Source organism: Tenrec ecaudatus, chromosome 16 (assembly GCF_050624435.1).
Source record: "Tenrec ecaudatus isolate mTenEca1 chromosome 16, mTenEca1.hap1, whole genome shotgun sequence".
NCBI lineage: Eukaryota > Metazoa > Chordata > Mammalia > Afrosoricida > Tenrecidae > Tenrec > Tenrec ecaudatus.
In genome coordinates, this window is record NC_134545.1 from 24,240,888 (window position 1) to 24,254,284 (window position 13,397).

General features: G+C 53.4%; 1 protein-coding gene across 2 annotated transcripts in view; it reads right to left on the bottom strand.

The window, feature by feature from the left end:
• OSBP2 (oxysterol binding protein 2) overlaps nt 1-13,397 on the bottom strand; it is a 158,974-nt gene that overhangs the window by 41,635 nt on the left and 103,942 nt on the right. Inside the window, exon 1 of one of the 2 annotated variants that reach the window (XM_075533921.1) lies at nt 12,330-12,408. The exons of the other annotated variant lie outside the window; for it this stretch is intronic. Within the exon in view, the coding sequence (XP_075390036.1) occupies nt 12,330-12,408 (79 nt within the window). Of the gene's footprint in view, nt 1-12,329; nt 12,409-13,397 lie in introns of those variants that run through there. 2 annotated transcript variants of the gene reach the window in all.

Consider the following 13,397-nt stretch of genomic DNA (forward strand, 5'->3'; position numbering starts at 1 on the left):
ATGGTAAATGGAGAGGACAAACTGATCTGTCCTCAAGGAAGTAAGGCCGGGGTGCTCCTTAGAGGCAGGGATGGAGATACCTCACTTTTTACATGCTTTGTATATATTGTCAGGAGAGGCCAGTGCCTGGAGCAGGCCATCATGCTCAGTCAAGTGGAGGGGCAGAGGAAATGAGGAAGGCCCTCAGGGGACGGATGGACACGGCGGCTGTCACAATAGGCCCAAACACAGGGACGGCAGTGAGGCTGGTGGGCAGTGTTTTATTCTGCTGCACATAGAGGTCACTAGAGTTGGAACTTACTCACGAATCCTCCTCCTACTTATACCCAAAGCAAACTTCGGCCCTTGCCCCAGACAAAGGCCCAACAGTCATGCTCACAGGGACCAAGTTCATGACTACTCCACACTGTAATCCCAGCCAAACAATGGGTAACCAGGTCTTATGTTATTGCTCAGAAGAATCTTAGAAGCCGTAGAGGCAAACAGCTCCATCCAATAACTTGAATACATCTTACAAAAGATGCATATGGTCTGATTTGCATTTGAGCCAAGAGATTAAAAAAAACCCATGAACAATACACTCTCTAAATGGAATTATATTAATATACGTATATTTTTAGAACAGGGATTGCATGATAAACACAAAATGTAGGGTAGCGGTTGCCTGGAGGAGGAGGAAAGACGCAGATGCGCAGAGGGAGAACATACTTAAATCTGCGGCAGCTAGTGGCAATATTCTAGGTAGCTCGTGAGTCGGGCAGCAGCTCACTGGTTTGTTGATCTTCATGTAGACAACATCTGTCACAGGCACGCCTTCTCTTGCGTGTGTCCTCTCCTGGTGGAGATGGTGCTCAATCTTGCTGAAAACATTCCACATTCGGTACCAGAAGTTGTGCAGTCCCCCAGTGTATCTGTACACCCGTTTGAAAGACTTTCCAGTGTTTAAGCCTCCAAACATGTCGTCAAATTCAAGTGGATTTTCCCCATGGTAGGCTTTAAGAAAATGACAACCAAATCTTCTTTTTTAGCTTTATAAGACAATATCAAATATTAGTTATAAAAACTACATAGGCTAATCAGGTGTTTTGTTTTGAACTCGCAGGCAAGAACAACTTTGACAAAAAGTAGAGCGATAAATTACAATGAGATGCTACTACACATCCACTTGATTGCCTAAAATAAAATAGAAGACATCACATTCTGATGAGGATATGGAGCAACCTGAACTCTCCAACAGCACTGGGGCAGGTGGGGGAGAAGAGACTTAAAATGACCAAACAAAACAAACAAATACCTGGTATGTCAATCCAGGTTGACCAGAGCAACAAATCCAGAGATCGTCATATACATATAAGAAAGAACTTTATATCAAAGAGCAATTGTCTATTGAGAAAACATCGCAGCCCCGTCCAGGTCAAGTCCATAAGTCTGATACTAGCCCATATGTCTGGTACTACAGTCCATGGCTCCCTCTTCAGACTCACACAGCACATGCAATGATGCCGAATGCAGGAAGATCACAGGCCGGTGGGTGAAAGGTCTTGTGGATCCAGTGGTGGTGGAAGCAGCTCCACGTGGCTTCTCCAGCTCCTGAGTGTGTCTCAACAGGAAGGTGAAGCAGAGAGAGTGTGTGTGTGGCCTCTTCTGATGGCAGGATCAAGAGAGAGGAAGTTCCCAGAAGCCTCATGAGAAGCCTACACCCACAAAGAGACATCATCAGGTTCTGACATGATTGACAGGTGAGACGCCACTCCTTCACTCTTAATACCCTCCAGTTGACACGAGATTACATAGCTACCACATTGGGGAACTGCTTGATGCTTTCTTATAAGGAAACATAATATCCAACCTAACCCAACAAATGAAGAAATGAAAACCAATGTCAACCAAAAAGACTCCTTGGAGAATTTTCATCCAAGTTTGTAACAGCCAGAAAGTTGGACACAGCTCTGGTACAGAACGAACAGACTGGCGTTTAGTCATTTAATGAACTAGGACTCAGCAATGGGAAAAAGAAACAAGTTTCTGGTGCACACAAGGGTGACCCTCAAAATCACGCGAAGCGAATGAAGCCCTACGTGAAAGCGTACATGATGTATGATTCCATTAGCTGACGGTCTAGAATAGGCGAGACAAATCTAGGGCGAAGTAAACCGCTGGCACGAAGAGACTCCATGCGGTGAGAGCTAGGTCCTGTGTCTCGACAGTACAGGTTACGTGGGTGCCCACCTTTGTTAGAATTCAAAGAATAGCGTGATGTACATTTGTGCCATTTATAAAAGGACAATTTTACCTAAAAATGCCAACAACTAATGAGCTCTGGTTAATGATCTATCTGCTGAAGTGTATGGGGACCAAGTGCACTGAGGTCTACAGTTGAAATACATTTAGAAGAATATGATGGGTGGATGGAAAGAGGATGGACAAGCGTCTCGAAGGTGACAAAGTAAATTCAGTAAAATGTTAACGGCTGGCCCAGGTGCTGAGTACACAAGCGCTGACTGTACAATTTCTCTCTACAGCTTTGAAGAGTTTCATAATGGAACGTGCCGAGGCGGGGGAAGGGGCAGGGCTAAAGGAAGACCCGACAGAAAACACCCGTTACAACTACAATGACCGTATCTGTGTGACTCCGATGCCAGACCAGGCAAAACCAGCACACGGCGAGATGTCACAAACCTGCAAGGTTACCAGATGCTGAACATTCAACCCTATGAGATGTCAGAGGGGTGTACCATTGAATAACAACACATGACTTGAATCTCACGCCACACGTTTTCAAATGCTAACAAATCCAAGCGAAAGTGTACAGTGAGCTTAGAGGCTGGCGTGAGGTCCACTTGCGCTGCAGGCTATGTGACCAAACAAGCCCATTCAGTCTCAGTTCCAGCACCTGTACAACGGGAGACCCACTAACTCTGCCATCAAGGTGATCCTGATGCATAGCAACTCTATGGGGCTTCTGAGGCTGTCAATCTTTACGGGAACAGAGCCCCATCTTTTCCCCTAGGAGTGGATGGAGGGGGTGACTTGCTGACCTGACACTAAATAGCCCGACACCTACTGCCCAGTGCCAATGGAGCTCCTTAAAATGAAGGAAAGGGACTTCAACCACCTGGCGCTCCGAGTAACCGAGATTCAAGGGGTTGGCAGGTTGAACGCACCTGTCCTGTCTGGTGTATGACTTGGATTCTCAACACACCAACAGCGTCATAGTGACCCCATCCAACAGAGTCGAGCTGTCCCTGTGGGTTTCTGAGACTTTACATTTTACAGAAGCGCACAGCCTCCTCTTCCTCCCACGGAGCTACCACATGCCAACGCACCACACAGCCAACGCTCTCCGTGGCTATCTCTGGGGCATGGAATTATGGTGCATTATCTTTCCTGCTAATGCTTTCCTCTGCCGAACGTCCTGCACTGAGCATCAACTACCTTTCCGACAGACCAGCGCTGAGAATGATTTTAGCGGCCAGTGGCAATGACTCAGGGCTGTGTCCTGAAACCCCTCTCTCCAGCCGGCTGGCACTGGCACACGGGCCACCGTGTCCGTCCAAGCCTTGTCTGTACAAGGTGGTCAGGTGTGTGGCGTCAGGTCTAACTGGACAGAAGGCAACGGTGGCCGGCCCGGCACCAACCTCACAATTGCTATAATCGCTGTGTCCGTCCACCCGACGTAGGCAGGATCTTCCTCTTTTGGATGTCCTTCCTCAGGGACCCGTCCCTCCTGGCAACACGTCACAGTCTGAGAGGCCATCTTGCCGTCCCCCCCGCTTCCGAGCAGCATCCTGGCTGTGCTTGTCTCAAGACAGATTTGCCTGTTCTTCTGGCAGTCCACGCACTGGCGATTCTTTCCCCCAACACCAGAATTCAGCCGCATCGATTCCTTCGCCGTCTCGCTTATCCACTGTCCAGCTGTCTCACACATAGCAGGCAACTGAAAGCGCCATGGCTTGGGTCCGGTGCATCTGAGTTCACGAATTGGTACTTGATTTTTTAAAATCATTTTATTAGGGGCTCATACAATTCTCGTCACAATCCATACGTATGTCAATCGTGTAAAGCACATTTGTACATTCGCTCTGTAACACTTTAAAGACATCTCATGACCTGGATTTGCTCGAGGCAGGGCGTTATTGGAACTGGCTGGTTTCCGAAGCATTGGTGGTGGATCCAAACAAAGGACACCCTGGGCAATTCTGCTCTGTTGGTCAGGTTCCCTCTTCTGGGTCTGGTGTGTCTTCTTTCTGTTGACTTGTGGTCTTTGGTCGTCGTCAGTAAATGCGTTCCATCCTTTTAACCTTCAGCAACCAAGGTGGTGTCATTGCTTATCGAAGACTGTCCATCAGCCTTCCTCCCAGGCTGCATTTTTCTTCACGTCGCTTCTCAGATGATTTTCCCAGCAAGCAGCTTGAGTAGGTGTGGTGAAGGGATTCAGCCCTGACACACACCTTTCTTGATCTCCTCCCCTTGTTCTCCTCTGGTCTGGGTACAGGTCCCGCATGCGGCCCATGACGGGCTCTGGAATTCCTGCTCTTAGCAATGACAGCCATACTTTGTCGGTCTACACAATACACCCAAACTCCCTGCCACTGAGTCCATTCTGACTCGGTGACATGGTAGCGCTGCCCCTGGGGGGTTCTGAGACGGAAACTCTTTACAGAACAGAAGCCACATCCGTCCCTGCGGGGGCGACTGGTGCCTTCAAACTGCTCAGCGGGAGGTTGGGGGCTCCGTGTGCAACCACTACACCACCAGGGCTCCTCTCTCCAATAGGGGCTGGTAAATAGTCGCTAGGTCCCTGGTTTGCACTTGAACCCACCCAGCAGTGCCGCAGAAGAAAGGCCCGGTGACTTCTAACCATCAGATTACAACCCTGGGTGCTGAACACCACGAGGTCGCCATGAGCTGGACTGTACTGGTTGCTGGTGGTTCCTGACCAGTCCGATCTGACTCGCAGTAACCCTGTGTGTAGCAGAAGGAAATCCCAACCGGGCCTGCAGCACCCGAGGGTGAAACAAGGTGGAAGTGACTCCGTGGCAGTGAGCTCATCGCCTGCAAGATCCCATCTGGTTCAGATATCCTGGGTCTCTGTTGGCTTGGTTTTCCTCCATGTGGGTAAAAGTCTTTCTCGACACAACATCTTCCTGGCTCACACTTAGAAAACTTGCGGGGGGGGGGGGGGACGGCACAGATCTGAGGCCATATTTCTCATGACAGCAGGAGTCAAGTCAAGCTATTTCAGGGGCCATTTCAGAGAGCAACGTCTAGCTGCAGGCCCAGCTCTGCACACAGAACAGGGGCCGCCCCCACCCCCAAGGACGCTCCCCGGGGGCCATCTCCGGCCCTGCTAGGCCTTGCAGTGGCACCATCTGTCCTTGAATCCATGCCAGGCTATGGATTGGGCACGCCAGGCCAGGACATGGGCAGTCCGAGTTCGTGGCCTTGTCCCACCTCAACACACTGCCCTGCAAGGAGCACCTGCTATTTCTGAAGACGTGCATCAGGAGCTGCTACCCAGCCCCCCTGCACACACACACACACACACACACACACACACACGTCAGAGGCAGCAGGACATAAAAGGAGATTTATCTTTGGCAGCCTGGCGCCCAGAGCTTCATCTTTATTCATAGGGCTCATGCAGTTGCTCAGATGCTGCTGCTGCCCGTTGGAGCTGCCTGGCACTTTATAGGAACACCAGGTGCCGGGGCAAGGGGCAGAGTCTGCAGAGGGCAGGCCTGGGAGCTGCTTGTGGAGCAAAGGCCCCGGGGTGGGGTTGGGGGGCTCAGAGGACCCCTTGTTCCCATTTGGGTCACCATCCTGAGCTCTTCCCCTCCCAGCCTCTCAGGGCCTCTCCAAACCTTGCTCCCACTCTGGCCTGGGCCCGCTTCCCTGGGGTCCTGGGTCTGCACCCGGCACCCCTCTCTCTAGTTTTGTCTGGAGTGATGGAGGTCCCTGCGTTATGCTCCCGGCTGTGAATGGAGCTGTAGGACAAGCCTAGGGGGTGCCATTCTCACCAGATAGTGTGGCTGGGTGGTTCCCTTCTACTTTCAGGCCAATGCAATAGCAAGAGCGCTGCTTTGACGAGGTGAGCACGTCCCAACGGTTTCCCTCTCTGGGGCTCTTGTCTCTCCAGCCTTGGCTGATCATTTACAGCTTTTCCTTCGGGCGGATACATGTCCGAACGTCGGAACTCCCCTAATATCGAGTCTTTCTAGAATCAAGGGTTCCTGACAAACCCCACATTCCACATGGCCCAGGCTCGGAGGGTCTGTGCACACCCACTCTGTCCTCCCTCGGGCCAGACCACTCCCAAGCCCAGAGCTGGTCTTCCTCTGCCCCTTGACCCCCATTTAGCTGACCTCCATGTACACTCTAGCTTCGCTTTCCTATTTTTTAATCGTTTTATTAGGGGCTCATACAACGCTTATCACAATCCACACATATATCACTTGTGTAAAGCGCATTTATACATCCATTGCCCTCATCATTCTCAAAACATTTGCTCTCCACTTAAGCCCCAGGCATCAGCTCATTTTCCCCTCCCTCCCCGCTCCCCCTCCCTAATGAGCCCTTGATAATCCATAAATTATTATTTTGTCATATCTTTCCCTGTCCAACATCTCCCTTCACTTACTTTTCTGTTGTTCGTCCCCCAGGGAGGAGGTCACATGTAGATCCTTGTAATCGGTTCCCTCTTTCCAGTCCACTCTCCCTCTACCCTCCCAGTATCGCCCCTTACACCCCTGGTCCTGAAGGGATCATCCGCCCTGGATTCCCTGTGTTCCCAGTGCCTATCTGTACCTGGTCTAGCCAGACTTGCAAGGTAGAATTCAGATCATGATAGTGGGTTGGGGGTGGGGGGAGGAGGAAGCATTTAGAAACTAGAGGAAAGTTGTATTTTTCATTGGTGCTACATCGCACCTTGACTGACTCGTCTCCTCCCCGAGACCCTTCTGTTCTGTGAGGGGATCTCCAGTTGGCCTCGCTTTCACCCATGGCTAAGCCTGGTGGTCCTGGGGAAGTCACCTGCCCTCCCTGGGTGTCAGCTTCCCCAAAGGCATAATGACACACGGCCCATGGTCATGTGCCCTATTTGCATGACCACTACACCATGAGGACTCCGCACCCGAGCCAGTGGCTAGATACACACAGAATGACAGATGACGGCACAAAGACTGAAAGCCACGCCTGAGGCCATGGACGTGATGTTGAACCCTACTGGCTCCAGAGGACAGGGCACAACTGCCCCCATGGTGTTTCCAAGGCTGCAATCGTTTGTGGATGCAACCTGCCACCTCTCTCTCTGTGGAGCGGTTGGTGGCTTTGAACCTCAGACCTTTGGGTTAGCAGCCCAGTCCTCACCAAAAAGACACCTCGTTTAAGCTGAAGCCCGTGTGCACAAATGAAATTGCTTCGAAACAACTTTCCCCCCACCGTGACGACATCCCCCTGCTTCAGTGAGTAACAGACACCCTCCCAGGAAGATGTTTACTTCCAGAAAAATAAGCCCCCTTAAGCAGCTGTCTTTCAAACGCACAGAGAGGGGGAGCAGGGAGGGAGGGGGGAAATGAGGAGCTGATGCCAGGGGCTTAGGTGGAGAGCATATGTTTTGAGAATGATGAGGGCAACGAATGTACAAATGTGCTTTACACATGGATGGGCGTATGGATTGTGATAAGAGTTGTATGAACAACTAATAAACTGATTTAAAAAATGAAAGAAGCGGTCTTTCAAGGATGGCCAGCTTGTCCTCCAACTGGCTCTAGAAATGCTGAAACTCGTATCAGGGAACCATAATTTGCCAGAGTATATCACACGGATGCCGTCTGACCATATTCTTCCACAGATCTAGCCCTGCGCTGTCTGAATGATCACCCCGCCCCTTACAAAGAATGCATAACTTCCCCCCAAACCTCATGAATATGTATGACTGCTGTGTTAACTTTCCTGTAACAATCCCTTCCCCACCTGTTGGAGGGAAGGCGGTGCCTTTTCCAAGGAACAATCTTCACTGACACCCGCCACCAGTTTGCAAGCAGAAATAAATCTGCCTGTGCTTTGACCAGAGGGGCGTTGCTCCCCTTTTTGGTAACCCTCCCAATTGACAGCATAGCTCAGCTTCCACAACCCAAAAGATGTCCCAGTCCACATTGGTGCCTACATGCCCCGCCCCGCCTCTCGTCTGTACGTATGTGTGTGCACACACCACCAAGGGGCAAGAGCCCAAAGACGCCTGTCCCTCTTTGTGGTCTAGCAGAGACAGAGACCAGATCAATAAACTGAACGACGAAGACCAAACTGACTCACAGTGGCCCTCTCAAGCCAGGTGGAACTGCCCCACACAGCCCCTTTGGGTTTCTGGGCCTTTTAAAAATCTTTATAGGAGTAGCAGCTAACCTCATCATTCTGGGGATTGAACCAGTGACCTGGCGGTGAGTAGCTCAGTGAGTAACCCACTATGCCACCAGGGATCCTTATTAACAGTTTAACCAAACCCACTGCCATCCAATAGATCCTGACTCAGCGACCCTGTACAGGCTTTTCAGAGGCTGTACATCTTTAAGGTGGCGCACAGCCTCCTCTTTCTCCAGCAGAGCAGCTGGAGGGCTGGAACTACTGACGCTGTAGTTAGCAGCCCAATGCGTGCCCAACAATGCCACTAGGCCTCCTTCATTAATGCACACTCTTGTTTCCACCTCCCTTGTCAGGTAAGGGGGTTTAATGTCGTCCTTTAAACGAAGGAACTGAGAGGCAAAAGGGTCACAGAGCCAGCTGCAGGCCAAGCAAGCAGTGGGAGGTGGGGGTGGGGGAGGGGGCTAAGCCCACACAGGCTCCCAAGGCTCCTTGTCAAGTGCCAGGGGGAAGAGCCAGGAGGAGGTCAGCCCTTCTTCCAGAGTCTCTCCTAGGCCATCCCTACTCTCCTTGACAGCAGGGAAGGGACCCACCAAGGCCCAGAGAAGGACAGGGGCACCAGGGTCAAACAACCTGGGGCTAGCAAAGAGTCAGGACCGGGACTCCAAGGCTCCTGTTGTGGGGCTCTCCCACGTAGCAGCCCACGTGAAGACGCTCCACAAGCCCAGGCACCGCCTGGATCAACCGGGAGCCCTGAGAGTGTGGTGATGAGGTGTTGGGCTGCCATCCTCATGGTCTGAAGTTTGAAACCAGCAGCCCCTCTGAAGATGAAAGACAGGGCTTTCTACCTCGGACAGAGTTGAGTCTTGGAAACTCACAGGGGCAGGTCTCCACTGCCCTATAGGGTCACTAAGCATCAGCACAGACTTGATGGCTTGTTGCCTTCACACAGGGTCTAGAGATCCAAACTCAAAACCAACGTGCCAACTTGTACAACGTTGGGCTCAGGTGCGGTGCAATTTCAATGGGAATCTAGAAAATTGGGGAAATTTTTGCCTAGACTGACCATTCATTCAATTCAATGGTGTTCAATATGCCTGAGAGGCACTTGCCAGCCTCACCCTAATCTGCATGCTGGGGACGAGACTCCCATGCCTAAATCTGTGACACTGCAGTGTGAGGGGGCTCACCTCCCATCCAAGAGCTGACCTGCCTAAGCCTCCTGCAGGCCTCACCTACCTCTCTCTAGCTCTTGTGCTGGCAAGGTGGAGACCTCAAGCCAGTTCTCAGAGATGTTATCTGCCGCTTAAACTCACAGGGTATCCTCGAAGGACATGTTTTGTTTGGGGGAACATTTAAGGACTGGTGAGATGAGCTCTGGCAGCAAAGTGTTTGTGCGTGGGGCTGCTAACCGCGAGGTCAGCAGTCTGAAACCACTGGCCACCCCACAGGAGAAAGATGGGGATTTCTGCTCCCATAAAGAGATGCAGTCTTAGAAACACACAGAGGCAATTCCAACCTGCCCTATAGGGTTGCCAGGAGGTTGGTTTGGGTTTTTTTAAAAAAACTGGGAGCTTTATGGTTTCTCTAAACAAAAGGCCTTCGGTTCTGGCTTTGCTAGGCCCACATTCAAAGGCGCCAAGGGGCACGCACGCCCCAGTTTGCCCACACTCAACCTCCTGAGCCTCAGTTCCCTTCTCTCCCAACTAGCTGTGCAGAGCATGTCCCTGATGGGAAGTGTTGAGGAGAGTCCATTTTCAAGAGGCCAATCTTAGCCAAACTAACACTATATTGCCTCTGTAAACATTCGGTTGTGTTAGGTGAGGCCTTAAATTACCATATGAAAGGCAAGTCTGGCTAAGAGCCTCAGCATGAGCCCTGACATCCCGCACAGCTGTAGACCTGCGGAGACAAGGCTGCAGGCAAGACCCAAGATGAGGGGAGTGAAGTCAATGGAGATTGGTGCTGGAAAGGCTTAATTAAGGCTTGTGTACAACTGTAGATGGTAAAAGTACGAGTGCACATCCCTATCGGTGTGCAAAGAGCTGCTCTCTCAAGCCCCTGCGTTGGTCTGAGGCAGTCACTGGTCTCAGTTAATAAAAAGAGTCTTTTAATTCCAACTCTGGTGGCCGATCTCACGATTATTAAAAGCCAAACCAAACCCCCCCCCAAAGGGGGGTCTTACATCTTGAGGGAGAAATACACCCGCCCCCTGCCGATACCATACGGAGGGAACAGTCCCTCCCACCACCCGGCAGAAAGCAAGCAGACCACAGATCAAACCTGGTGGCAAGACTTCCAGAGAAGAGCATTCAAGAAACCCACCAGCTGGGCCCACCGAACCTCTTCACTAAGAGGCAGTTCCTTTCTGTGTCTTCTTTGGCTACATCCAAAATTCACCCCCAGAATGAATCCACCAAAACCGACAACAGAAAGCACATAAAAATACTGCAGAAAGCATTTATAACTGCCGTATAAATGACACTATACCCGAAAATAAAAACTGGAAGTAAGCCTCATCCAAAACCAGAAAACAGTCTTTGACCACATTTTACTTGCAAATTACCTCGGAGGATGCTTAAAAGTGGAGCCCTGGCAGCTCTGGGTTACCCGCTGGGCTTGAGCAGCAAGGGCAGCCCTTTGAAACCACCAGTAAAGAACCCCACCAGAGCTGTGCCACCTTGTCCTGTAGGTCGGCGTGGGCATCAGTTCAAAGGCATTGAGCATGACGGCTCCTAATGAAACACAGTGTTCACAACGGAAAAAACGGTAAGACTTCAGCTGGTGGTTCCCTGAAATGGGCCACCTGGGGCTGCTTCTTCAATCTGTCCACTGTACAGGCTGCCCCTGGGCCACGCGGAGTCGTGAGCAGGCCAGGACTTTCATGAGCAGGTTTACTACAGATCCAAGGGCGTTCCTTTCTGGTCGGCCAGTGTACGATTCTGCCAGACACCGTCTCTCCTAAGTTAAATGGATGCACGGCCACAAGGTCAGAGCCATACTTGCACCCAGTTTCACACGATACAAGATACACGCGACCCAATAAATACAGCCGGTTTCACTCACGAAGACGCTGCCATACAGGTGTCAAGTCTCAGGAAGGAGGGATGTGCAGGTAGAAGGCTGATAAATAAGAAGTCCCCTGTGGGACCAGCCATACGGGCTCCAGCGCTCACACACCCTGGGGCAGTCCTCAGGACACCTTCCCTGGGGGGTGGTGTGGGGGGGGGGGACAGGAACTTCAGGGCAGGACTGTTTCACATGGTTCAAATGGGGGGGGGGTTTGAGAGGGTGGGGAGTGGCCATGACATGCACCCAGTGGGTGGTTCGGCCAGCCTTGGTAGATCAGCGCCAGTCTGGGGAATCGAGGGGGGTGGGGGCAGGGGGTGCTGAGGGCGGAGGGTGGGTGCTAGGGAGGGAGGATGCCTTAAACAGGGCCAGCTGCTTCCCCTTCTGTCCAGAAAGCTCTGGTTTGGGTTAAACTATACACGGGGGGAGGGGGGTGCCTCTCCACGATGCCCGGTCTGGGAAGAGTCGGAAGCGCACGCAGGGAAAGGGTGGGGTGGGGGGGAATGCAGAGACCCAGGTTCCCGGAACCCCCTCGCACGGCACGCTCCACGCAGAGAAGCAACTGTGACATCAGAGGCAGAGGCGCAGCGAGGGGAGTGACAGGGAGGCCACTTGCCCCCAAGCGAAGACTCCAGAAGATGCGCCCGCCTGGGGAAGCAGCCAGAAGAAATGGGGGGCGGGCGGAGGGAGGGGGGGTAGGGCGTTTCAAAGTCTTTTCATCTTGCAATGGGAGCGGGGGTGGGGGCGCAACTTGGGCGCTCCCAGTCCTCCCGCGAGCACTCGGAATGGCTGGGGGGGCCTCCGTTGAGACTCCCGGGGCGCTCGCTCCCCTCGCCTCGCCCCCGACCCGAGGCTCCGCGGCTGGGCATGCAGCGAGCCGGGGGGCGGGCGGCAGCACTAACCCTTCTTAAATTTACTCAGGCAGCCGGAGCTGCAGAAGGAGCGCACGGAGGCCGTCTCCCAGCAGCCGCGTCCCTTCATCCCCGCGCCGGGCGGCCTCGGGGCGCAGGGGGCTACATGGCGCGGGGCCCGGGGCTCGCGGGCACGCGCGCACAGCTCGGCGGGCCGCCCGGCGGTGGCGGCGGCGGCGGCAGCAGCGGGCAGGCGGGCGGGCGCTCGCGGGTCCCGGGTCCGCGCTACCACAATGCACCACTGCCGCCCGCCGCCGCCGGTGCACGAGCCCGCTCACCCCGTGGGCACCGCGCGCGAGCGGCTGCGCAGCGCCCCGGCTCCTCCCCCGGGAGAGCGGCCTCTGCGGGCGACCCCGGGGCTCCCGCAAACCCCAGCTTCCCGTGCAGACATCGGAGCCAAGGGACCGGCCTCTGCGGCAGGGGCAGCGTGGCTGGATGTCCAAGGGAAGGGCGCCCTTGGGATGCGAGGGGCGCGCGGGAAACCTGGGAGTTGGGGTCGCCGCCCGAGACCAGGTCACCCACTGACTCTGCTGGGGCGGCTGGTACACCTGTGCCCAAGCCACCTGCAGCTACCTGTCCACCGTCAGGAAGAAAGGCAACAGGCAGGGCCCCGGGGGAGTGGAATTCCCTGGATGCTGCTGCCATCGAGCAGCTGGGGATGTCTATCTTTCTCTGGCCCACATTCCCTGTCCACCGAGCTGCCGGGCTTCTGCGTGGGCTCTCTGAAAGTCTGAATCCCCCGTGGCCTTCTCTAACCCCCACTTCATACACACCCCACCCACACACCGGGGGAGCTCCATCTTCCCAGGGCTCAGACCCCAAATCTGCTCTGCTGGTCAGGGTGTCCTGGAGGCTGTCCCCCTCAGAGCCCCATCCCTTCTCATAACCCGCCCCCACCCCCAAAGCAGCCATCACGCCCCACACATCCCGTGGGTTCTCAGAGAACCTCCCATCAGCGTCCTGCTTCGACTCTCGCACCTCACAGTCTACCGGCAAAACGAAAGCCAGAGATAGGCTGTCTACGTGGACACCAGCCCATCACTGTTAGCTCAGTGGTCT